The sequence below is a fragment of the Lepidochelys kempii genome, chromosome 8 (assembly GCF_965140285.1).
Source record: "Lepidochelys kempii isolate rLepKem1 chromosome 8, rLepKem1.hap1, whole genome shotgun sequence".
Lineage (NCBI taxonomy): Eukaryota > Metazoa > Chordata > Testudines > Cheloniidae > Lepidochelys > Lepidochelys kempii.
In genome coordinates this window covers 93,953,751-93,981,532 of record NC_136387.1, presented here as the reverse complement: position 1 = coordinate 93,981,532, position 27,782 = coordinate 93,953,751, and the positions used below count along the sequence as shown (strand labels likewise).

At 43.8% G+C, this 27,782-nt stretch overlaps 1 protein-coding gene across 1 annotated transcript; it reads right to left on the bottom strand.

Moving 5' to 3' along the window:
- Nucleotides 1–27,782, bottom strand: C8B (complement C8 beta chain). Its single transcript, XM_073358256.1, has 12 exons — nt 27,691–27,782; nt 23,632–23,788; nt 22,140–22,281; nt 20,528–20,669; nt 16,444–16,576; nt 11,213–11,410; nt 10,163–10,403; nt 8,059–8,187; nt 7,313–7,476; nt 4,334–4,487; nt 3,253–3,321; nt 1–327 (listed from the first exon to the last, which is right to left on the bottom strand). Exons 1-12 carry the CDS (start codon nt 27,780–27,782, stop codon nt 176–178), a joined length of 1,773 nt encoding a protein of 590 aa, XP_073214357.1. The 3' UTR covers nt 1–175.

The window sequence follows — 27,782 nt, the reverse complement described above, 5'->3', positions numbered from 1 at the left end:
TTAAAAATACGAATCCTGTTCCAATGCCTGTTAGATCTTTCTGTTGACTTCAGTGTGCATTGGATCAGGCCCTTAAAGAGGAATAAAGAGGCTTGATCAAGTCAATTATAATTATCTTCCCACTAACTTTTCAAGGCGGTAGTCATTTTAGTTTATATATTTTTAGTAATTTTCCTTAACACCTAATAGTTTCAACATCTGGCCCAGTGCATGGCTTGCCACCATTTTGTGGGGCAGGGTTATTGCACTGTCTTCTTGTCATCCGTTGTCCTCCAGAGCATGCAGACCAGCTGGACCAGCAACCCCAGTTTCCATCTATAGTAACATCTGGAGAAACCGTGAAGAAAGAAAAGGGTGTCACAACAGAGGTTTCTTTTCAAACAGGGTGCTCCCAGCTCACACAAATCATACCTACATGCAAACACAATACCCCTCGTCCACATTGCTAAGAATATCTTGGACTATTAAAACTGGACAATTATTTAAAGATGCTAATTCTCTATCAATTGTTGATGGTGCTTGTTCAAACTTTGCATTTCATTCAACTGGGAAAATGAAAAGACACAAGGTGATTTTACCTCTTCTGTTTGAGACTAAGGGAGTCTGAGGGAGCTGAAGGACAAAAACTAGGATCACTTTACATTCTGAGGAGTCAGAGGAAGCTGTTAGCAGGTTTATGTTTAAGTAGCAGGTGGCCTACTTTATCTTACTTTTTCTGCCAGACCCCCTCTCTTCAAAACATCCCATTTTGGCCGGGACAGTCCCTTCTTTAAACCCAGGCCCAACTGTCCCGACTTTTTTTTTTTTTTTTTTCCAAAAGGAGGCATTTGTCCCGTTTGCTCTTGCTGACTTGATCAGTTGACAAGAGCAAATAGGACAAATGCCCACTTTTGTCAAAAAAGGTAGGGTGTGGTGCAGAGGAACGTGGAGGCGGGAGAGCAGAGATGCCAGCCCCTTGCAGGGGAGGACACAGAGTTGCGGGGGGTGGGGGGAGGGAGGGAGGGAGAGAGCATTCCAGCATGGGGGGAGGAGTCAGCAGGGTTCCAGCAACTGGGCAACAGCCTCCTGAGGGGGCCCCCGCGGGGTTCCAGCGACCGGGCAACCGCCTCCTGAGGGGGCCCCCGCGGGGTTCCAGGGACCGGGCAACAGCCTCCTGAGGGGGCCCCCGCGGGGTTCCAGGGACCGGGCAACAGCCTCCTGAGGGGGCCCCCGCGGGGTTCCAGGGACCGGGCAACAGCCTCCTGAGGGGACCCCCGCGGGGTTCCAGGGACCGGGCAACAGCCTCCTGAGGGGACCCCCGCGGGGTTCCAGCGACCGGGCAACAGCCTCCTGAGGGGACCCCCGCGGGGTTCCAGCGACCGGGCAACCGCCTCCTGAGGGGGCCCCCGCGGGGTTCCAGGGACCGGGCAACCGCCTCCTGAGGGGGCCCCCGCGGGGTTCCAGGGACCGGGCAACCGCCTCCTGAGGGGGCCCCCGCGGGGTTCCAGCGACCGGGCAACAGCCTCCTGAGGGGACCCCCGCGGGGTTCCAGCGACCGGGAACAGCCTCCTGAGGAGACCCCCGCGGGGTTCCAGCGACCGGGCAACAGCCTCCTGAGGGGACCACCGCCGGGTTCCAGCGACCGGGCAACAGCCTCGCGTGGTGGGTGGGGGTGGGGAGCAGCTGGTGGTGTCACATTTTCTCTTTGGGAAATATGGTCACCTCTTCTTAATCCTGGACATGCAAGTGACACATATTAAACTCTTTAGATTCAGTAAGCCAAACTCAATGCAGGTGAAGTTACATGTTGATAAGTATCTAATGGAGATTTTACTGCTAAGGCATACACAGTAAGCAGACCTGAACAATGTGTAAGTGATAGCAATTAAAGACTGATAGGACTCACTTAGAATTAGCTATGAAGTTGTCCCTGTGCCCTGGGAAATTTTAGCTGAAAATGTATTTCACTCTGGCTTGGATAGGAAACAGTCATTTAGACTGAAAACTGAAGAAATGACTGTAAATGAAGGGCAATGATAAATGGCAATGTACCAAATTACGGGGATCTACTGTAGCTCTGCAGGGATTGATGTAAAAACTAGTCTTATTTAACATTACAATTAATGATCTGAAGGAAATAAATAGCAATTACATTTGCAGATGATATTAAATTGGGAGGAGTTATGAACACTAGTCTGGAGAGAAAAATTATACAAAGGAACCTAGGGACATTAGCACCAGGGGTGGAAAATAACAAAATGAGATTTGACTGGGAAAAATTAAAATGTGCTGTAGTATAGCTGAGGAAGAATAATCTGACACATTTACTCAGTGGAAGGGACAAACTTGGGAAGCAGAGATGCTGGAGGAGACCAAAGGCCCATAATGGACTGCAAAGTAGTCATGAGTTTATAATGGGATATAAGTGCTGGTTTGTGCTGCATATTCAAAATCAGCTCCTCCTCAAAGCACAGAAATAATGATAAGGCTTTGGTGTGAAATCGTGTATAAAATTGCACTGAGTTCTGGACACCACAGCAACAGAAACATACCGCCACACTGGAAGGACTTCTGAGGAAAGGACCAAAGGGATGGATTTATAAGGAAAGATTAAAATCTATCTATCTTTTAATCTTTCCATACTTTGATATACCGTATATACTCATTCATAAGCCGAATTTTTGTAGTAAAAAAGGGAAGCATCAGAGAAGGGGGTCGCCTTATGAACGGGTATAGAGAGCGGGAGAGGTGGGACGCAGCCCCTCCCCCCTACAGAGGGGGCAAGGAGAGGCAGCACAGCCAGCAGAGCCAGAAGGGAAGAGGTGAGGCCAGAGTCTCTCTGCTTCTTGCCACGCTGCTCTCCCCCAAGCCTCCGAAGCAGCTGCAGCTCCGGGGCTGGCAGGCTGCAGCTGCGCCTCCCAGTCTGGCCCGCCGGAGGGCGCTGCAGCCGTGCTGCCCAGCGTTCCGGAGCATCCTCCCCTGGGCCTCCCCAGATAAGGTGGGAAGGGATGGGATGGGGAGAGTGTGGGGGTCCCCAAAATCAGCGGCAAAACTCACCTTGACTTAAATGCTCCAGGCCCTAACAGTTCCGATTCCCAGCCCTGTGCTTTAGCCACTAGGCCATATAGTTCTTAATGATTGCATAAAAAGACCAAAATAACTTACACACATAATCATATGACTGGCCATTCCATTTCAACTCTCCTTTTAGGGTTGTTTTTCTCTTTAACTTGGGATCCACATTTATTTAATCATCTTTCTAATCCCTCTTACCTTTTCTTTCTGTGATCTCACAGGCAGTACCATGATATCCTATAGGACAGATACATTCACAGCGCGTTTCTAGAAGGATAACAGTGAAAGCTGGATTACTGTACTTCACTACAGTATATTATTGTACTGAACATTTCTCTATCGACTCCAGTTTCCATATATGGGTAGGTGAAGAAGCTGCCTCTCTGGGGCAGAGACCATCTTTTCTGTACATGCAAGTGCATCGCCTAGTAGAATGGGGCCCTGATCCCAGAATTCATTGTCTGGGTGTTAATGACAATAGTCATTTGAAAACATCTTTCATGGCAAATTATCCTAAATGGAATGATAAGAGGACTCAAGGCCTAATAAGTTATTTAAACAACTGTAATCACCCGAGGAATCAGTTAAGAGCTATAATCAAACTGGTTGGTACCTGAATCAATAATTTCTGCATTAGACACATTTAGATGATAACCAGATTCTCATCAAGACTTTTGCAGATTCAAATTTGAATTAGGTACTTGAAAAATATCTTCTTTTATTAGCAAAACCCACACACCAAAAATCTCCATTTAGAAAATGTGTTTTTTATTCAATTTAATTACTTTCCCCCAGCATTTTTAAATCATTGTCAGCTTCAAAATGAGGGCAGCTTCCATTAAAAATGGAGGGAAGGAAAGGATACAATACTGAACAATTCTGATGATGATACCAGTACTGAGCACTTATATGGTGTTTTTCATCTTCACAACACAACATTAATTAATGCCGAGACATTAGGATGATGGTAATGATCTTGAAAGCAAAGAAAGAGACTTAAAGACATGAACTTTTCTTCTGATGAATAATTGAGGTGGGAACTGTTTCTTAAATGTAACTGATAAAGACACTTGCTAAAATGGTGTTAATTTGCTGCTGCGGCTAATAAACAATGGAGATTTATGAATGAAATTGCTCTTTTTTAAAATATATTTTCTTTATAATGTTAACCAGGATGAACAGGAGAACGGAATGAACACAGATTACCAGCCAGTTAAGCCTCCTACCTACAGCTCCCCTGTTCGTTTATACTAGAGATGTATTAGACGTGAGATTCTACCTTTCAAAAAGGCAATTCCATTGCCATGACATGGAGCACAATGACAGGAACTGGTCTCCAGCTGAAACTCCACAAGGGCACGCTTCATATTTTCCCTTAGTGTATTTGCATTTGCAAAGTCCGTTGCAGTCACCAGTTCAGACAGGGGTTCTGCCTAAGCAGGAGGGAGAAAAGAGGGGAAGAAACAAGTGTTGTATTCATTCCAAAGGTCAAGATGTTTTCATAAGGTCAGCCCTGCACTGCAAGCTATGGTGGGACCTCAGTTTGTGAACAAAACGTAGGCCCTGTATTAATGAGATTTGTGTTCCGTGGAGATACCAATAAAAGCTTTCTAAAATGGGAACGTATTAGTCCTATCAGCTGTGCAGAGCAGCTACAGCTTTGGGAGAAAGAGCTGGACTTGCCTCTATTTTGTGCATCTTCAGCAGAATAATTATGTTAAGTTCCTGCTGCAGGGACAAATTCTGCCACCAGTTACACTTCTGCACCCCCACGACTATAATGGGCGTGCACACGTGTAAGTGAGGGCACAGACTGAACATCATGGGGTTGCCAAGGGTAGAATTTGATACAGAGTAGAACCAGGTGTAACGGAGAATAGAATTTGCCCCACAGATTCTTCTTGGCAGATGATAACACAGTAGCCAGTAAGAATAAAATCGGAGGATTCCTAAGCTAAGTTTGCATGTTTGGTAGTTACAATCAAAGGATCAGTTCCTCAGTTTGTATCACCTGATGATTCAGCCCAAAGTCATTATTGTAAGCTGAGCAAATTTGCTATGCGTGCCATCAGGACACAGCAAACATGAAGTCCCACAATACCATTTGTACAAGGTCACGTCATTCAGAGGACAAATGCATTTTAAGGAAAAAAGGTACTTTCTTGTTACTGCCCCTGTCTCTCCATTTCTCAACAATGATCTTTGATCCACCTTTTACTTTTTGAATTCATATCATATAAATAAGGAAATGCCTTGAGAATGACCTGCCAAGTGCTTTTAGTAGATGATTTATGAACTGCTTTGCTTTATTTTTTCCCTGTGGAAGCATTTTTAGGACTCATGTTTAGCCGCACACTACTGGTGCTTTTGATCTTCATACTCCTCCAGGATATCAGCAGGCCAAATCCAAATTATACCAATCTGTGGTTTCTACTAGCTGATCTGGTCACTGATATCAGGTTAGAATCTAAAGAGTTAGGAAAAAAACCTAGCCTTAGTTTGTGTTCAGAATTTTCTTTAAATGGGATACTTGGACAAGTACAGACACTGAAATCTCTGGGACTCAATGCAATTATGAAATCATGAGTAGATTACCTGAAACAGTTGATTTTATATCTTCCTTTAAACCTGAGATGAGTTCTAGTTAACAAAGAAATGGATTATATTGTCAAAGCAGAAGATTTGCGTGGGTTGAGGGCAAGCTGAAAACATGGACATTATGTGAAATTTTTATTAAAAAAAGGGGAAAACCAACATAATAATCAGTGCCAAGCCAGAGTGAACTATGAAGCCCTGGAAAAATAAACACCTATTTGACCAATACAGTCAAATGTAGAAAGGGCTGCTCTAAAGCCCGTTGAAGTCAACAGTCTTTCTGTTGGCTCAGGGGGCTTTGGATTAGTCCTTGAATGCGTAGATTGCCAAAGTATTAAACATATTTCCACTAGAGAGAAAATAAACACTAGCTATGGGCTCAATCTAAGGACTTTTATCTGGATCCAGATTTCAAATGAACACCCCAAAGCTCCAGTGGGTTTGAATCAAGGCTTTTGGGTTCAGACTAGAGCAGGCTGAAAAATGGCTTTTTTAAAGAAAATTGTCTGTGAAAGAGAAAAGAACACATTTTCATCAAAAGGTTCCACAGAAAATTTAGACATTTCCATTTTTCTAATTGACAAGTTTCAGTTAAAAAACAAACAAAAAAACCGATATAGGATTTCTGCCACAGTGCCTCATGGGAGTCATAGTTCAGCTGCCTTATGCCCTCATTCTCCTCCCTGGCCCAGGCTCTTTGGCTGGGCTACATCTCCCATGATGCACCACGGTCTCCCCTCTCGCTGAGACATCAGCGCATCCTGGGGAGTCCCTAGCTACAGTGCATCCTGGGAGATGTAGCCTGTGCAGGGGAACCAGGCCTATAGAGGAATATGAGGCACCTAAGCTACAGATCTTATGAGGCACTGAGAGGCGGGGTGCGTGTGTATGTATGTGTGTGTGTATTCCAAATCAACATTTTTCCACTTTTTAGAATACATTTTGGGATTTGAGTGTTAGGTTTTTTTTGACAAAATATATTTTTTTTGTGAAAAACAGACACTTTTCCCCAAAACATTTATTTAACCAAAATCCAATTTTCCACTGAAGAGCAGTCCAACAAAAAACAGCCCTAGTGCAGGGCCATACCCAAGAAGAATATTCTTCTGCCTTCACAATAGTCAACCAAACGTTAAATGAACTAATTGTGACATTCAAAATTATGAGGCTCTACTGACATTTTTTCCTCTTGTTATTTTTCACATTCATGCTCCTCTATACATTCGAGACCTGGCCAAGACTGGAAGTAGGAAAGCCTAGTAAAAATCTATTCTCATGAGATTCTATCTTAGTTTTACAGATTTATGAGCTTTAGATAGTCTGGACAAACAGCCAGACTCTTTGATGCACTCCTTGGTTTTCTGAACCAAACAGAATTGCTACTATACAGTGCATGGTAAATATGGAAGGCAAGGGTAATTCAGAAAAAAAGGAAGGTCATTTTATTACACTCTAATATTAAATGCCATCAGGTATATTTCTAATACAGCACTGCCTAGATTCTTCAAACTTCAATTATCTGACATGCCTTGTTACCTAAAACAGGTCAATTAGTTACTCTGAAAATCTCCCTGATTATTCAAAACCTCACTTATCTGAATGAATTCCAAGTCCCCCATGGCACTCGATTAACTGAGGCTCTATGGTGTATTATTTTCAGTACCTTTAGCTCTATGATTTCAGGATTGTACTGTACTGCATCTCCCCACTCCTGCATTAGCTGAGCAGTTGGCAGATCTTTGTAGGCAAGTGTCGTGATATGCTCACTCCCTCCTCCACGAACAAGGACTATGAAATCTTCCACAACTTGCTTTTGCCTGATGCTGTCTGCAAACAGGGGTAAAGCGACCAGCTCAGCTTTGCTATTTCTTTGTGGATCACAAATAAAATAAAAAGCTAGGAGCAAAGCGGACTCTGCCAGTTACATATCCCATTTAGAAACAAAACGGGAAAGTGACCTTGGTCACAATTATTTATATAGAGCCAAATATCTGGCACTCCCTCTGTCTTAAAAGGGAGTGGTGTCTGAGGGAGGACTTCAAGATTTGGCCCATAGTTTTTCTTTTGACATTACTGTAAATGAAAAAAACCAAACCAACAATAGATGCATTCACAGATTTTAAAGGAAGGAGGGGATCATTTAGCCACAGGGGAAAGAATAATAAACCAGCCTCCCCTTACGGGGGCTATCACTGAAAAGCACCAGAAACTGCAACTAGTGCAGGGTACAGCACCTCTTTCCTGAGTAAAGGACTTGATCCTGCTTCTGTTAAAGTCAATGGTGTGAAATCAAACTCCATAAAACAAAGCCCATTTCCTGCATGCAGATCCATTTTACGTCTGAAATTGAGCATATATTGCTCTCACATAAAAAAGAACATACAAAGCACAAGATTATTTGATGTTTACCTCCAATTTCATTTAAAACAGCCTTACAGCCAGCAGCTGACATTCCCAAACTTATATAAACTCCATAGACATTTCCACCAACTTTAAAGCCATGCTGTGCACAGGACTGGATGTCACTTAAAGAGTAACCTAAAAAACACAGTAAAACAACACATATTTATAAAAACAACACTCCATTTTAAGCACTTTTTGCTGAATTTTTTTGCCTTCCCCCTCCCCCCCAGGGAATTTTTAGGGCCGAATCCTGCTCTAAAAATGGATCTGGTGTCCTCAGCTCCCAGTGACTTTGATGGAGTTGAGTGCTCTCGGGATCAGACCTTTAGTAAAGAAAAAATTTCCTCTCAAGAGTTTATATGTTTTTGCTTGCGGGGCTACATCAAATGTCATGGAATTCCTGGCACAGAGGAAGTGGCACATTACAAATAATGAGCATCATAAAGATATGGTTACCCCTTTTGACCCAAGCCCTGTTGCAAGTTACAGGTTTGCAAATTAACGACTAAGGGCCCAATCCTGCAAACACTTGCCATCGAGCATAGTGCTTACCATGCTGGGTGACTTAAATGAGATTCCTTAGGGCTGTAAACCATGCATTCAGTAGCAAATGTTTGCAGGATTCGGCCCTAAATGAGTTAGCAGTTAAGGTCCCAATTCAGCAGTGTACTTAACCACATGACTTACTTTAACAAATTAGCAGTCCCACTGAAGTTAGACATGTGCTTCAATACCTAGCTGAACTTGGGCCTTAACAAGCAAGGATGATGCACTACCTTCACTTCATCAATGACAGCCTCTCTGCCAGCAATCACATGTGACAGTCACTCACTGCCAGGGAATACTACTAGCACTAAATTAGTGCTCACTGGACTCAATAAAAAGGGATTATCCTAATTAAATTACATTCCAACATTGGCTATAGAACTTATCAAATTGGCAAATAAAGTTAGATTTCAGCTTTAACATCTAACTGGCACCTTGGCAAATCCATCTGATGGACCCTCCATTCACGCTTATATTGTTTATTTTGACTGTAAGATCTTTGATTCAAGGACTGTCTCTTGCAATGTGTATGTATAGTGCCTAATCTCGTGATCAACTGGGGCTTCTAGACACTATTGTAATCCCAGTAATAAACAGTAATAATAATATATTGGTGTTTAGATGTGAGCTTCTAGAAAAAATATATAGCTAGAGATGGGCCCAAAACAAAACCTCAGATCTTGAATACCACTGAAATTCTGAATGCCTGAAATACAGATGTAAGTTCTGTCCCTCTGGCTCAAGTCTAAATATAGCATTACCTACTAACGTACTACTCAACAGAAGAGCAAACAGATAGTGGATCCTGCTGTGTAACACAAAGAGTACATTTGCAAATAGGCACTGAAGGCTGTCCCTGAACCTCCAATGCCAATGGGTAAACAAAATAATGCTGCTCTTGATTATCATCCCACAACTCTCTGTGTTCCACACAAACCCTTGTAAAGGAGCACGAGTCAAACAACTAGAGCAGCATCCGGCAGAAAAGTCACCCAGCAAATGACTGACTGTCTCCTAGATTCCTGCATGCTGGTAAAGTTATGGAGGCTGGAGGAGTTTCACAACTACCATTTGTAAAGCGCTGAATAGAAGAATGTAGGTTTTGATTTTCAAAGCCAACTAGGGATTTAGCCATGGGATTCTCATTCTAGTCAGCTTTGGAAAGATCAACTGCAGGGCCTGGTATGCTGAAGCGATAAGCACCAGCAGCTCCAGCTGAGGTTGATGAAAGCGAAGGGTGTTCAGCACCATTTGAAAATTAGGTCTTTGGTTTACATACAGAAGGGGAAAGCATTATCTTGTTCAGAATCTCTTAGGGATAATGCTACAGACATCAGTGCCCCTGCCTCCAATAGCCTCATCTCACCCCAGGCTTACCCCCTCTCTAGCCACAGAGCCTAATCCCCACAGAGCAGCGTCTGGAGGTTCAGGTAGGACCAATGCTGTGGAGGCGGTAACTGGTTTCCTAGATAGGAATGCGTGTGGCAGCAGAAGTAGTAGATCTGACCCCAAAGCTTTAAGAACTCTCTTTCATTAAATGCTGTATAGTACTGGATACACATACCTGCCTTTTGGAGTTCTTCGCTGTTCACAACTAAAGTATATTCGTAGATGCCGCCAAGAGTAGCTTCAGTAATGTAATGCGTCCCATAATCTCTGTAAAGTTCTCTGTATTCACCATAGCTGTACTCTAAAGGCAGCTGATGGAGTCTCTGCAGGAACTCATAATGGAGCATCAGAGTCCGAGGCTTCAGTTTATAACGGGCAACATCCAGCTCAGAACGGGCATGAATAAATTTGCTGGACTACATGAAATGTAGACACACAACAGCATCCAAGTGAAATGAGGGACATGGTTCTCCATGCAAAGTATGTTACCTCAGTGAGTGTTATATATACTGTCCGTGCATTGTATAAATGGATGTTACTGGTCTGCATTAAACAGCTCACACAAATCTGTATACTCTACATAGATCTTAATTTGTAAAATATGCCATTCCCAACACGTAAAGTGAGGGAGCAATTTTACACAATGGAAACAAAGACATTCCCTCAAACAAACTATTGTCCAACCCAACGTATATCCTTCCCCTCCATACCCCTTTTGGGACAAAAGCCTGGATAATAAAATGGGCTTTCCACTGTGCCCTAAATGCATTCAGACTCAGGTTTGTTTGGGCCATCAAGGGAAACACTTTCAGGAGCTGAGGATCTTTCAATTTAAAAAGGCTTGCAACCTGGATAATCAAATCTAGGCCCCTTATCAGGCTCAAAGCAGGACTCACTGGGTGGAATTCTGTGGGCTGTGTTATGGAAGACGTCACACTAGGTGATCATAGTGGTCCTTTCTGTCCTCAAAAATCAATGAATGTGTGAGTTACCCCAGGTTCTCCTTCTCTCTCTAATGGTGTCTATTGCAGGAGCTTCTCGGGCCCTTGGTGAGCACCACTTCGAACAAAGTGTAGTTCTACTGATTTCCTTGGAGCTAAACTTCAAAAGCTGAGGATCTAGTCCTATATTTTTTTATACACATATACACACATGTACATTTAAACTTCACACCTCAGGTGTTAACTACTAAACTGAGAACAGTTTTAAGTGGAAAGTCACTTACAGTTGCAGAAAACTTTTTCATCCTTTGAATGAACTTCTTGAACCTGTTGTCACTATAACTGTAACCAAGTTCAAACACTCCTGGTATCTTTATTCCAAAGCCAAAGCTAGTCTGCGAAGCTTTTGCCCTGAGGATATTTTCTTCAAAACTTGAATAAGATTCGTATTCAGTCAATGTAAATTCATATTTGCCTTTGGTCTAAACAAAAAGCAAAACCAACACACTTTATTTCTTGCATACTGATTTCATACCTGAAGCAGAGGGAAGATGTCTTGATAGTCTTGCAACAAACATACTTTTGAATTAGTGCTTGCACTTTGAAGATGAAAAGCCTGGTATAATTGCTAATTATTATTATTACGACAATACCCCTTGATTTGCAGTACAGGTTAATAAAATGCAGATGAGAGCTACTGTCTCCTCCGTATTGCAATTGCCTACGTCTTAAAGTCCATGAAAGTTTAAACAAGTTTAAAATTGTGAAAGGAACAAAGCTTGCTTAATAGGCATCACGTATCAAATCACACTAGACAACACACAGCATTAACTTCAATGGGCTTTTAATCAGGCTCTGTATCTTTGATGCCCATTAAAGGTAAATGACAAGTTTGAAAATTACTTGGGTGCCTGCCCTTTCATACAGTACGTTCTGGATATTTTAAAACAATAATACTTATTTGCACTTCTGTAGCCTCCTATAACCATATGACTCCTATAAGCATATGGTGTGGATTGCACCCTCAGCAAGTTTGCAGATGACACTAAACTGGGAGGAGAGGTAGATACGCTGGAGGGTAGGGATAGGATACAGAGGGCCCTAGACAAATTAGAGGATTGGGCCAAAAGAAATCTGATGAGGTTCAACAAGGACAAGTGCAGAGTCCTGCACTTAGGACGGAAGAATCCCATGCACCGCTACAGATTGCACCCTCAGCAAGTTTGCAGATGACACTAAACTGGGAGGAGAGGTAGATACGCTGGAGGGCAGGGATAGGATACAGAGGGCCCTAGACAAATTAGAGGATTGGGCCAAAAGAAATCTGATGAGGTTCAACAAGGACAAGTGCAGAGTCCTGCACTTAGGACGGAAGAATCCCATGCACCGCTACAGACTAGGGACCGAATGGCTAGGCAGAAAAGGACCTAGGGGTTACAGTGGACGAGAAGCTGGATATGAGTCAACCGTGTGCCCTTGTTGCCAAGAAGGCCAATGGCATTTTGGGATGTATAAGTAGGGGCATTGCCAACAGATCGAGGGACGTGATTGTTCCCCTCTATTCAACATTGGTGAGGCCTCATCTGGAGTACTGTGTCCAGTTCTGGGCCCCACACTACAAGAAGGCAGTGGTGAGCAGGAGCCGGTTCGCACCAGTTAGCGCGAACCAGTTATTAAATTTTGAGGCAGTTTTAGAACCAGTTGTTAACCCGCTTCCCTGCAGGGGGCGCTGACGCTTTGATGGGCTCCGGCTGGGAAGTGATGTAATTCCTCCTCCGGCCACCAGGGTCGCTGCGCTGTGGGATCCATGTGGGCTGCTGCCTGGCCCTGAGCACAAGCCCTGTTGCTGTTGCCCCTCCCCTGGCCCCAGGGCTCCCGATGCTGCCTGGTGGGTCCCCGGCTGCTCTGCTGGGCCTGGGCTGCGTCCTGCTGCTCTCCCCGTGAGCACCCACCACCCTGCCTCCAGCCACCCCCGCACCCCCTGCCCGCAGCAGCCCCTGCCGCACCCCCTGCCCGCAGCCAGCCCCGGCACACCCCCTGCCCTACCCGCACCAGCCCCTGCCGCACCCCCTGCCTGCAGCCAGCCCCTGCCTCCAGCCACCCCTGCAGCAGCCCCTGCCGCACCCCCTGCCCGCAGCCAGCCCTGGCACACCCCCTGCCCTACGCGCACCAGCCCTGCCGCACCCCCTCCCTGCAGCCAGCCCCTGTCTCCAGCCACCCCCGCACCCTCTGCCCTGCCTGCAGCCAGCCCCTGCCGCACCCCCTGCCTGCAGCCAGCCCCTGCCTCCAGCCACCCCCGCACCAGCCCCTGCCGCACCCCCTCCCTGCAGCCAGCCCGTCTTCAGCCACCCCCGCACCCCCTGCCCTGCCCGCAGCCAGCCCCTGCTGCACACACCCCTGCCCTTCCCGCAGCCAACCCCTGCTGCACGCACCCCTGCCCTATTTCCAGCCAGCCCTGCACCCCCTGCCTGCAGCCAGCCCCTGCCGCACCCCCTGCCCAGTATCCAGCCAACCCCTGCCACATGCACCCCCTGCCCTGCTCACAGCCAGCTCCTGTCTTCAGCCACCCCCGCACCCTCTGCTCTGCCCACACCAGCCCCTGCCGCACCCCCTGCCCTGCACCCCCTGCCCTGCCTGCAGCCAGCCCCTACCTCCAGTCAGCCCCTGCCCTGTCTCCAGCCACCCCACACCCCCTTGCCTCCAGCCAACCCCGCACCCTCCTGTCTCCAGCCAGCTCCGCACCCCTTGCCCTGCCTGCAGCCAGCTCCGCACCCCCTTGCCTCCAGTCAACCCCGCACCCCCTGCCCTGCCCGCAGGCAGCCCTGCACCCCCTGCCTCCAGCTAGCCCTGCCCCACGCCCCTGTTTGCAGCTGGCCCCACGTCCACTGGTGTCCTGCAGTTCCCAGGGCAGTAACCCTGCACACCTGCTTCAATGAGGGGGGCAGGGAGCAGCTGGCATCCACACATGTGCACACCCTAGGGTGACCGGACAGCAAGTGTGAAAAATCAGGACAGGGGGTGGGGGATAATAGGAGCCTATATAAGAAAAAGACCCAAAATCGGGACTGTCCCTATAAAATCGGGACATCTGGTCACCCTAGCACACCCCCAGGGAGTGGCAGGGCCCCACACATGTGAAACGGAGCTCGTTTCTAGTTCAGGCCCATCTTTTTAAAAAAGAACTTTAGACAGGGTTAACACACACCCATATTTTCCTGGACAGGTCAAATTTTTTGGTTCTTAAATCGCCGTCCGGGAGGAATTTTTAAATTTTAAAAATTACTCCCGGGAAAATACGGATGTATGGTAACCCTATTGGTACAAAAAATACATACTGGGGCACATCCCTTAAATCAGAACTTTTTATAGGGAACCGGTTGTTAAGATTTTGGCAGCTCATCACTGCAAGAAGGATGTGGAAAAATTGGAAAATGTCCAGCGGAGGGCAACAAAAATAATTAGGGGACTGGAACACATGACTTATGAGGGAAGGCTGAGGGAACTGGGATTGTTTAGCCTGCAGAAGAGAAGAATGAGGGGGGATTTGATAGCTGTTTTCAACTACCTGAAAGAGGGTTCCAAAGAGGATGGATCTAGACTGTTCTCAGTGGTAGCAGATGATAGAACGAGGACTAATGGTCTCAAGTTGCAGTGGGGGAGGTTTAGGGTGGATATTAGGAAAACCTTTTTCACTAGGAGGGTGGTGAAACACTGGAATGGGTTACTTAGGGAGGTGGTGGAATCTCCTTCCTTTGAGGTTTTTAAGGTCAGGCTTGACAAAGCCCTGGCTGGGATGATTTAGTTGGGGATTGGTCCTGCTTTGAGCAGGAGGTTGGACTAGATGATCTCCTGAGGTCCCTTCCAACCCTGATATTCTATGATTCTATGACTCACTGCCGGCACGCCCCTGGTGGCTGGGTGTAGCATAGGAAGCTCTCCTCCTTTAGTGCCCTGTGGTGATCAGCTTCTCCTTGCAACTCGGCCAGGTCACACAGAGTCTCACTCCTTCTGGGGTAAGCCAGCAGTCCAACATCCTGTTGAACTTTCAGTCTGAGTCTGGACTCACCAGTCCTTACGCCTGATATCAGGGGGGCTTCACCAGTCCTTACACCTTGCAGGGGGGTTTCCGTTCCACCTTCCCTGGTGGGCTGGTAGGGAAACCCAATGCCCTCCCACTCCCCTGGAGTCCAGACTTGAGTAGGAAGTCAAGGCCTCGCTACACAGACCCCTGGCTGCCTCCCTGGACCACCTCCTGCCTTGCCCAGTCTGCAGCCTTTGCTGCAACCTCTTTCCTGGCTCCCAGTGTATCAGTACCACTCTTCCCAGGCCTCGTCAACGGGCCCACTGCACAGCTTCTTAGCATCTGGTTCTGCTGCAGGAGAGTTTTCTCAACTGACTCAGCAGGAGTCTTCATGCTCCCTGCAGATCCGTCAAGCAGCATACTGAACCCTGGCGTGAGCTCACCAACTCAGCTCCCTGACTCCAGCCAGGCTTCTCACTGAGAGAGACCCAGAGGTCTGCACTCCTTCCTGGTTTACCCCTAACTGAGCCTGGTTCGACCCTTTTAGCTCCTCCCTCCAGCTTTGACACTTACGACAGGTGTAGCAGGGCAAGGCTGATTGCGCCCTCAGATTCTCATTAACCCCTTCAGGCCCAGTGTGGAGTTGGCACATCCCATCACATTTCCTTTCTATCAGAGGACCTCACGGTGCTTTCCTCACACTGCCCCTTGGATGTCAGTATTTTCACACCACTTTTATGAATCAGGTTTTTGAGGCAAAGAGAAAGTAAGGCCCTGATCCCCCACCGTTAAAGTCATTGGGAGTTTTGCCATTGACTTCAATGCGCAGAAGATCAAACCCTACCTGAATTTGCCAAAATTCACATCAGAAATCTTTGGCAGAGCCAGAATTAGGGCCCAGATCCCCTGATTTCCAGTCCTCTGCCTGGACCATGAGATCATCCTTCCCCTGAACATGCAACTCAGTCAAAATAAAGTCTGTGCTGTGTGCAACAGCGAACAATGGTAAAAGTGCCCCACATTGCATGTTACCATGAACACAAATATTTCACTTTCATGATGAACACTGGAATCATTCCTTTCTCCTTCCCCTACAGTTTTATATTTAATAATCGATTTCCTCATATTATGAGCATTACTATTTCAGGCACCCATTGTGTACTGCATCATTATAGAGAATCTCTGAAATCTAGTTCACTTTCTTGCAAGCAAATCAAGGAAACAACAGAACCTAGCTGAGAATTTTGGATGGCTTCATTACAGAAACTTTACTTTTTCATATTTGTGACATTTAGAGAACATATACATGATTATTAGAATATAACAATAACTTATTATGTTCCCTAATATTTTCAAAGTAGGTCAAAATTTAGTCCTAAACCACTTGACCCCAATTCTTGAAATTCATTAAAATGTTATGTGTCGACACGCTGCACTGAAAACTATTGGAAATTTAATTAAAGTTTGCTTGCAGAAAAAATATCTGATTCTTACCTCTGGGGAGTAGCTTTCTACATTGTATGGTTTTCTAAACCTGGTATCCATAATATAATGTGGAGTACACCCCCCAGCATAGTACCTGTGATCAAGAACCAAACCTTCCAGATTGTTCGTGAGGATATTTAACCTGTGTAGGAGGCATAACAGTGAAAAATAACGTTTATAATTTAAGTAGCAGCAAAATATACAATTTGGCTAAGAAAGGCAAGGTTTTTTCCCTATTTCCTTTTGTGCCTGCCTATTTTGTTGCCTAGGGATTCTGTCATCAGAACTTTCCATCTTCTATCATCCACTCTAAGTGGTCTAGGAGAACCTTCCCATCCAACAAGCAAATGAAAGAGGGAGTCATGTTTTGAAACATTGCTGAAGATAATATTAACCACAGAAGAATTACATTCAGTCAGCTGGGACTGACATTATGGCATCATACCATCAGTGCGAGCAACATTTGTATACTTTACCCAGCCAATAAACGTACATGGAATTGAAATTGTGCTGGAAAGTAAGGATTTGGAGTAGCTCTTTCAGGAATGGCAGAAGGGGCAGAGGTGGGCAAAATATACACTAGGCACTGGATTAGATCCTAAATCCATCTGTAAACAGTAAACATGCAGTCTGACAATCTTTTTACGTAGGGAGAATGGCTTTTTTTTGGTGATGGGACCAAGAGTTCTCTCTTATTCACCACCATCACCAAAGGGTGAATCCCAGTGGAATCTCATCTAGACAGTGGTGCACAGTCTCAGGATATGGCGCTAATCTGAATGAGATCATGTTTAAATAGCAGTGAGCATCACTAGAGGAAAAATCACAAAAGAAAAAATACCGATGAAACTGGGAAATCCCCAGAACCTATAACTGTTATGTTGTGCTCCAGGTCTTTGTTAGTCCTCACTTTCCTTAGTTTGGAGTCAAAAAGTTGCATAAAAAGGTCTCCGAAATTGTTAAAATTAGCTTCAATCTTAGAACAAAGTGAAAAGTGGGAAGGTACACTAAAATTATATGACTGAGCAATTGTGGCTTCAAAGAGATGAGAGGCATGTTTCTGTAAGAGTTCAAATTATTTTTTAATTTGTACTACGGTATGAAGCAGTATGAAGCATCAGTGATGACACACACAGCAGTAACATCTTCAGAGAGTTGCACAGAAATGAGCATTTTCCCTTTAATGTGATTTTTACAATATGAAGCAATATTTTTAGGGGGGTGCATGTGAAGTGAGATTAGGGGACTATTTTCCCACAGTAGGATCTTAAAGGCAGTTATCATCCTATAAGAGTTGGATCATATTCAACCACCCCAAAATTCAGGATTGTTTAGTTCTTGGGTGAAATTTTGCGCCCTCTGAAGATGATGGCGAAACATCCATTGGCTTAAATGGGGCCAGGATTTCACCCTGGGAGTTTTGTTTCCATCCATTTCAAATGTAGAGGTCCACTGCAACATATAGATCTGAATCCAGATTCAGATTTTAAGCAGTCCAATGCTCCAGGATGTTTGTGTGACCCTAAGAGCCCTTCAGTGCCCACTGACAAAGAGTTCACTATCACATAACAGCAACTCCTATCAGGCCTGACAAACTCACTATACCTAGCAAATTGCTGTCATAGTATTTATCTCTAAAGAATGTTGTTTAGAGTGTCAAATGAAAGCTTATATCATACTGGTCATCATAAGCATTGCGAGACGTACATATGGTCATTAGTCAAGAAGGTGTATGTATGTACTAAAAATAGGTTTGAACCATGTAAACAGGTAGGGTAGATAAACAAGTTTTTCCCAGACAAAGCAATGTTTATTTACCTGCCTGTCTCCAATGTCTAGCTAGCATTGTGCAAATCAACACAAAGCAAGCTTCATTTGAAAGACAACAGGAAAAGCAAGTTGCCAGGAGAATGAGAAAGACAATATGGCATCAGCACACTGAAGAGCAAAAAGCAGGGGAGAACAACTTTGTCTGGGGGTACACATCATAGGGATACATTCCAAAGGTTTTCTGGAGCCTAAGGAAGAGGAAAGGAACTGAGGGACACTCCTGGCAGAGAGGAGTGAAAAATGAAAAATGTGGATCCCGATTTGACTGAAAATCAGCAATGTATGCAAAAGGACTGAGGGTGAGAAAAATGCTTTAGCCAAAAGACTGTAGCTGGCTAAAGGTATTGTGACAAAGTTCCTGCTCTACATTGGTGGGTCTTGCGCTTATTGGCGGATTTGCTCACCTTGGAGCTTCACGGCAGCCCTCAGCTTGATTGTTTTTCTGAATTCACAGTCCAGGTCGACTCCTCCTGTGTCTGACCAGGAGTTGGGAGGATTTGGGGGGAACCCGGGCCCGCCCTCTACTCCGGGTTCCAGCGCAGGGCCCTGTCGAATGCAGCTGTCCAGAGTGCCTCCTGGAACAGCTGTGTGACAGCTACAACTCCCTGGGCTACTTCCCCATGGCCTCCTCCCAACACCTTCTTTATCCTCACCACAGGACCTTCCTCCTGGTGTCTGATAATGCTTGTACACCTCAGTCCTCCAACAGTCCGTGTTCTCACTCTCAGCTCCTAGTGCCTCTTGCTCCCAGCTCCTCACATGCACACCACAAACTGAAGTGAGCTCCTTTTTAAAACCCAGGTGCCCTGATTAGCCTGCCTTACTTGATTCTAGCAGCTTCTTGATTGGCTGCAGGTGTTCTAATCAGCCCGTCTTAATTGTCTCGAGAAGGTTCCTGATTGTTCTGGAACCTTCCCTGTTACCTTACCCAGGGAAAAGGGACCTACTTAACCTGGGGCTAATATATCTGCCTTCTATTACTCTCCTATAGCCATCTGGCCCGACCCTGTCACAGTATGTTTAATCTCTTCCCAGTGCTTTATATTTTTGTTTTATTTGTAACCAGTTCTGTTTCCACTACCCTTACTCAGCTGTTACTAAAAACTTCTCTTTGTTTTACCAGAAGTAGAATTCAGTGCTGTAATATTAAATTAAGTGTGACTACTCGGTTTAATCAAACAAGCTGGTGCGTACACTGTCTCTCTGCAGATAGCAAATTTCGTAATCTCTGTGAGTGTCAAATGATGGGCTGGATACCCCAGAGGAATGTTCTTCCAGGGACTCGGGAACTTGGGTGCACCAAGTGTTACGTGCAAGGCAAAGTGTGGCCTGGCAGAATCCTGAGAAGTTTGTCTGGGGTGGCTAACAGACTCTGGTGACAGGGAGCTCTCACCTAGTTTAGCACCAGCAAGTCTCTCTTTTGCTAAAGCAGAGGGGTAACAAGGTCACCCATAGGTCTAGGTGCCCCGAGAAAGTGTCCCACTTTGGACACAGGATTTTGATTCAGGCCATTCTATAATTTAATCATGATTTAATTTTCTTTTCAAATATCAACATCCCCACCCAGTGTTTTATTTCAGAGCCAGATATTTAAATAGGTGTCATCCCAGCCTCCTGGAGGCCAGGCGAAATTTTTCATACACATAGAGTAGTTATCAGGCCATATTCTGATCTCGATTACACCCATGTAAATCTGGAGTAACTCCTTTGACTTCAACCCACACAACAACAAAATCCATGATTTCTCAGGTGTCCAATGGTTCAAATAACAATGATCTGTAGATGTTTTAGAAGGTTTGTCGTTCACTACCTACGCACCCAGCTTTGGCACAATTGGCACATTTCCAGAAGAGAATAAGTGAACACACTACCCTACAAAGCAGCTCCCTTCTCATGACTACTGGCAGGCTAACTACCTATGCCATGTGGAGCATTACAACCAGACAATTCATTTAGTGTGTTCATTGCACACACTGATGTTTTTTGGTCTCAGTGACTGTTATTTACTAAGGTTCCAATGAAAACCTTTTCGGGTCAATATGAATTTTTCCAGTGGGCTTTGGATCAGGACCCAAGACCCGTCAATTGTTACAACATTTACAATTTAATATTTAGCAATCTGAGACTACATCAACATATTTTCCTTATCTGAAAGGGAAGTGCAGGGAACTTTAACCATTTCAGGTTACTATATGTCTCCATTCTCAAGAAGTCATTTAATTAAATTTGCTATGTTTGGTTTATGCAAAGGATGCCTACTTACCCTCTTGCCAGATTCTCTATTGCCCAATATTGCTCCATCTTCTGGTTGCATTTTCTATACACCTTTTTACAGTTTTTTTCATCTGACTGATCCCCACAGTCATCATCTCCATTGCAAAGCAACCTCCGTGTAATGCATCTTCCTAAGAGGCAACATTGAAATTGCTTAATTAAGAAGTCCTTTACCATTTTTATTATTAAAAACTACAAAGCCACAGTCGTCACCCCATAAAGCTTATAAACTAATAGAATACAACATGTTGATGAGAGCTGGTTGGAAAATATTTCGTTATCCGCCCTAGAAATTTCTACTTTTCATTAAAAAAAGTCTGAAAACTGCTAAAAAGTGTAAAATGGATACAAGCTGAAAAAAAAGTTAAGTTAGTTTGTTTTTCCAGTGGAAAAATCAAACGCTTTTGATTAGGGCAGAAATTTTCCGCAAAAATTTTTGTTTAGTCAAAAATCCAATTTTCTTCTGAAAAAAAAAATGTCCTTGGAAATTTTTCCACCAGCCCCAATAATAAATAATTATAATTATTTTCTTACGTATATGATCGATTACAAGAACAAATAACTTGAAATTCCAATGAACAAATTTGGGACATTTTAAATGACAGGATTAATTAAAATGAGAGAGGAGCATACTGGCAACACGTTCTTAATAAGAGAAATAACAGACATGAAGGCTGCGTGTCTATCATTTCTTTTATTATTATAATTGCTCTACAGAGACCTCAAAAGAATTCTATGAATCAAGGCAGAGACAGAACAATTTTGTTTTCTCATGCTGTGTTTTCCATCCATAATAAGATCCTTACAACTGAGATGTTAATGAATTATATAAAAATAATACCTCACTCTTATATGATGCTTTTCATAAGTAGGCCTTTAAACACTTCACAATGTTTGATGTATTTATTCTCACAACACTCTTGTGAGCTAGGGAAGTGCTTTTATTCTCATTTTACGGAAGGGGAACTGAGGCACAGAAAGGCTAAATGTTTGGTTTGACCAAATTAAAAAAAAAAATCAGTTTTTCATTTTGCCAAGAAAAAACAAATAATTGTTATTTCCAGTCAGCCGAACTGAAAACTCAATTATTCACCCAGCTCTCGTTATATTTCCCTTAATCTCTTTAGAGGGCTCCACCAGTTCCACCAATGTGATTGTGAAAAGAGAACTAATGAATGCTACAGAACAGTAATTTATATGGGGTAGGCAGAACTGTCACGACTACAACAACAAATCCATATAAAGCTTTTCCCTTATGATCTCAGGCATGTGTAAAAATCATGGGCACATATTTTGCAGCTGCTATCTGACTTTTTGAACCACTTTTATGGCAGCTTTTATTATCAAGACTATTTTTTAATTTCCGACTTTCCAAAACAACTGGATTTTAAAGAGATGCTCGAGATTGGCAGACTGGAACTTGGCCTACATTACAGTTAAAATCACAGTCATTTGCAAATGTGATGTAAGTGCTGATACACTTTGGGCCTCATCCTGGCATACCTTTACTCGGGCAAACCCCATAAAAAAGCAAAAAGCTCTTGTGAGTTCTGTCATTAATTTCAACAGGAGCAGGAGTGTCCCCCAATTCAAGAACTTACCTGTAATCGCACATACAAAGCCTTCGCATCTAACTTTATTTCTGCAAGGACGGTTTGTAACACAATCTTCTGTTTCTTTGTCAGAGTAGTCACACAGGTCTCCATTGAACTGAGAAGGCCGTTCCACATGAGCAAATCTGTACTGTAATGACATAGAAAACATTTACTCACCTGTGTAGAATGGATGAATTTTATGGTTCCTAAATTAAAATACAAACTTCTTGTATTGAGACATATTTGCTATAGGAGTAACACCAAGAAAAATAGTAAATATGGCAGAATTTTGATTTTCTTGCAATGGACCTAATTTAAAAATTAATTTGGGGTAGTTTTCATTTTATTAAACAAGATTTTCCACACTTAGTAGTGTTGGAATAAAAAATATAGTTTTTAGTTTGTCATTAAGATAGATTTTGTTTAAATAGGACTAATTGCTCAGAGTGGGAAAGAATAAGGAAGGGTTCAATGGCATTTCCCTTCTTTCAATTAGAGTTGGTAATGACACCTCTTGTTATTCTCTGTCTATCTGTGTATTTACTAAACCTTCCACACCATTATCAATATTTTCCTGACCACACCCCGTGAGGTAATTCTCTGATCCATCCAATAGATTATCCTTCTGCACCTTTTCCATTTCCTAGACAAACTCGTAACTGAGAGTCTTCACTCCTTACACAGCTGGAGCATCATTACTCCGACTGCAAAGGGCTGAAGCAAGACTGACGTGGGATAGCCACTCTAAGAATGGTTATCTTAACCTGTTAACAAGTGATCCTGTGCACTGTTTAAAACAATGGGATTTTTGCCATTGACTTCATTAGGAACAGGATCTTAGTTTGAAGCTGTTCCATATATAGAAAATGCTCAATGGCAGGTAATGAAAAGAGTCTCCCAGCCCCGTGAGGTGTTGTGTGCCCTCAATTCCCATTCAAATCCAGAGTTGCTGAGAGTGCTTAGCAACTTGCAGGAGCCCTGTGGTCACTGGCCCTATGTGTGAATGCTCCCGCCAAAGGACTATGATCACTTGCTACTTCTTATACAAGACAGGAAAAATTAATGGCCTGTTCCTACACTCCCTTACCGCAGCAAATTTCCATGGAAGTCAATGGTAGCTATGTTTAGATAAAGAATTGCAGGATTGAGCTGACAAAGGTGAACCGGAATTCCAAAGCAAAGGGTTGCAAGCCCCACACGTCCCAATAAAAAGAAGAGTTACTTGCCGGGAACTCTGACATGAATTTCATCCCTGTGCAGGGAAGCCTAGCACAAGGCCTAGACGTGCACTTAAGCCCTAGGAGGTCTCTTGTGATGCTCCCGAGGTACGTAGGTCTTGCACATTGCCTGTGCAGATTCTCCCTGCAGGAGATGTGAGGGGCCATGGGCCAGAGTGACTCCATCACTGAGTCTTTGCAGAGACAATATTATGAAAGACTGTCTTGCCTTTTAGTTTCTCGTATTTCTCATGATTCATATTAAGGTCATTGATACTCACTCTTTTCTTTTGACAGGGGTCACAGGTGCTCCACGATGACCAGCTGGAAAGCACACAGTCAATCGGCTGCGGAGGGTTGTTTACTGATCGGGCCCATCTGCCTTTGGCTAGGCTCACATTGACTCCATTTAGCCGAAGGAGGGGTTCCCTTTCACCACTAAATGTTCACAATGAATACAAACTTGAGTGTGTAGGATTACAAAGCTAGGAGAATGGAACAGAGGCTGTGTGTGTGTGTGTCTCTCTCTCTCTGTCCCTCCACACTAAAACAATCCCTTTGTTGTGCTCTACTAAAATCTTTCATGCAAAATACAGAGTTGGCTACCGATCTCACACTGGGTATACAACTGTGCAGCTCCTGATTTACACTGTTATAACTGAGAGCAGAATCAGGACCATAATGTTTTAATTTGAGTGTCAAAGGGTAAGGTATTATCTAAGTGTAAAACATCACCACACAAACATACTGCTCTGTTCTATTCAGGTTCTCAAATCATGCCCATCACCATGGTCTCAAACAAGGTAATTAATGATACAATCACGACTTGACAAAAATCCTGCAGCTGGATCGTAACTGTAAACACCATGGTCTCTCCTAAAGAATTAGCAAAAATTGATTTTGTAGCAGACTTGTTTATCTAAAGGCCGGACAAAATTCCACTGGAAACTGCATGGGTCGCTTAAAGCAATGGGAGTGCCTGTTGCTGATGGTCCTCCAAGCAGCTTTTACTGTACTTTCCATTTGTGAGAAATGTTGGTATTATTTTTCGCAAAAGTATGTGTGTCTCAGTTTCCCCACTCACTTTTATATTGTTAACCAGTGTGTGAGAATGGGTTAGTTTCTTTTCTGGGACAAAAAGAAAAGGAGTACTTGTGGCACCTTAGAGACTAACCAATTTATTAGAGCATAAGCTTTCATGAGCTACAGCTCACTTCCTCAGATGCATATCGTGGAAACTGCAGCAGGCTTTATATATACACAGAGAATATGAAACAATACCTACTCCCACCCCACTGTCCTGCTGGTAATAGCTTATCTAAAGTGATCATCAGGTGGGCCATTTCCAGCACAAATCCAGGTTTTCTCACCCTCCACCCCCCACACAAATTCACTCTCCTGCTGGTGATAGCCCATCCAAAGTGACAACTCTTTACACAATGTGCATGACAATCAAGTTGGGCTATTTCCTGCACAAATCCAGGTTTTCTCACATCCCCCCCACCCCCATACACACACAAACTCACTCTCCTGCTGGTAATAGCTCATCCAGACTGACCACTCTTCAAGTTAAAATCCAAGTTAAACCAGAACATCTGGGGGAGGGGAGGGGTAGGAAAAAACAAGAGGAAACAGGCTCCCTTGCATAATGACTTAGCCACTCCAAGTCTCTATTTAAGCCTAAATTAATAGTCTCTCTGGTCACGCAATCACAGACATGAAGGTCGCTATCTTAAAACAAAAAAACTTCAAATCCAGACTCCAGCGAGAAACTGCTGAATTGGAATTCATTTGCAAATTGGATACTATTAATTTTGTCAGTTTGGATGAGCTATTACCAGCAGGAGAGTGAGTTTGTGTGTGTATGGGGGTGGGGGGGGATGTGAGAAAACCTGGATTTGTGCAGGAAATAGCCCAACTTGATTGTCATACACATTGTGTAAAGAGTTGTCACTTTGGATGGGCTATCACCAGCAGGAGAGTGAATTTGTGTGGGGGGGTGGAGGGTGAGAAAACCTGGATTTGTGCTGGAAATGGCCCACCTGATGATCACTTTAGATAAGCTATTACCAGCAGGACAGTGGGGTGGGAGTAGGTATTGTTTCATATTCTCTGTGTATATATAAAGCCTGCTGCAGTTTCCACGATATGCATCTGAGGAAGTGAGCTGTACCTCACGAAAGCTTATGCTCTAATAAATTGGTTAGTCTCTAAGGTGCCACAAGTACTCCTTTTCTTTTTGCGAATACAGACTAACACGGCTGTTACTCTGAAACCTGTTTTCTGGGACAGAAGAACAGAAAATGGAGTGAGTGGGTGGGAGTCAAGTAGGCAGGTCAGTGTGGATAAGCGTATGTCATCATATGAATGGAGTTACCTTGAAGATACAATAGAAGACCACCGACCAGGCATTAACTTGTAAAGACTGCCAGCCCAGGGGGGCAGAACATGAAATGGTGTGACTGGAGCTTGAACCAAAGAACTGAGGTGTGAGCAGACTGCAGTAAGAATCCTGCTGTCCAGGGCTAGCTGGTGGGGCTGGAGGGGTGCATGTGTCAATCCTGGATGTTTGGGCACGAGAGAGAGTTTGGGCTGCCAGCCTGCACATGCATGTAGGCTTTGCTTTTCCATTCTACTCTGAGGACACAAATTACTGCATTCCAGTTGTCTAATAAAAGGTGTCTTGTTAGGAAACATCTGTCCTGAGTCTCAGCAAACATCTGCTGGTTGCACAGCTCCAAAGAGGGTAAGTCTCCAACAGGAGCCAAGCTCTTTAAGACCTGTTGAAGGAGTCATGGTGAGAAACAAAGTGCTGAAGTCTGCGACCCAGTCAAAAGTGGAGATCCAGGGCCTAGCACGAAGAAGAGTATACTCCTAAAGAGTCTATGTTAAGGTCTGAGGCCTGGCATGGCTTGTGGATCCATGACACCTACTAATAGCAAACTAAAAATCCCTGTCTTTCTATCAGTAATTTGAAAGTCTCAAGGGCATCTGTACATTTATTCTCACCAGTGACTTTAATGACAAAACAGATGAAATTAATTCATTTTACCAGTGGTTAATCAAAAAGTCAGTCAACCAAGATGACGATTTAGATAAATAATGCAGAATATTTATAGTTGCCGGTGGTGATTTGTTAAAAATGCCAATCACTTCTCTTGGAGAGGTGCTGAGACAAAGTCTGCTCATAGCGATACTGCTGTGAATCCCAGGCAGTTCCACTGACTTCACTACACCGGCTTGACACTGGTGTATCTGGAAGCAGAATTTTACCCACACTGTACAAATCTTTTTTCCAAGTATGAAGACTGGTTTTAAATTAATATCTATAGCCAAGGGCACATTGCACTTTCTCAACTATGGATTAAAAGAATGTGCATATTTTTTTTCAAGAACATTGCAAAGGACTTTTTATTCTAAAACTTAGAGCTCAATTTTGTCTTGAAGGCCTAAGCCCTGATTTGGGGTTGATTGACAACTGCGCCCTCTCTCACCTACAAAAGAGTTCCAGGAACTCCCAGGGAGCACAGTAATTCTATCGTCTCTCCTTGGCTTTTCTGTTTCCTGCAGAGCTTACCAATGCTATTCCCTAAAGGCCTTAGGAGTTTGGGGGGCCTGATGTTAGATGCCTCCTCCACACAACCCACCATCAAGAAGCAAATTGCCCCATCAGTGCCCCCAGCCTCCACTAGCACAAGAAATGCAAAAAAAAATTAAGCTGTGAGGTAGACCCTCCTGTATAGCAAATTATTCTTAATATTGTGCATTCAATATTACATGTAAAAAAGAAAGAGGGGAAAATGATCAGCCAGCTATGTAGTCCAGGTGCTGGGTTTTGTTTATATGAAATGAGGACCAAAAGGTATTAGACCAGTTGAGAAATTTAGGGTCATAGTAGCTAGGTAAAAAAAGGAAAGACCTCTTATATGATCTAATACTCCACCCCCTGGCAAGTACCAATTATATTCAGATAGTAGAAGAGCTATAAAATATTAGCCTATTTTCTTTTGACCCCTAAATCAAGCTTAAATCTAATAATCCTCAAAATGCCCTTGTGAGGTACACATAGTAAATAACTGCACTGCAAACAGATTTTCACTTCATCACAACGTGACTACAACATTTTGGCATGTAAGATTTATTAGACTGGATTATTTTTTTCAAGCCAGTCACTTCATAATATGCTTAAAAACAGTGCCTTTTCTTACTTCACTAGAAACTCCAAAATGGCTTCAGATGACATTCCTTATTCACCATAAAAGGAAAAGCAGACGGTCAGTGTTACATTTCATTATCTATCATGTCATTGCATGGATATTTATTCAAGAACATTCACTTACCTAAAGCAATGCACAGTTAGGAAGCCCAGTACTGCACAAAACAGAAACAGTTTCACTGGGTACAAGAGAAGTATAGTATGCGATATATTCAT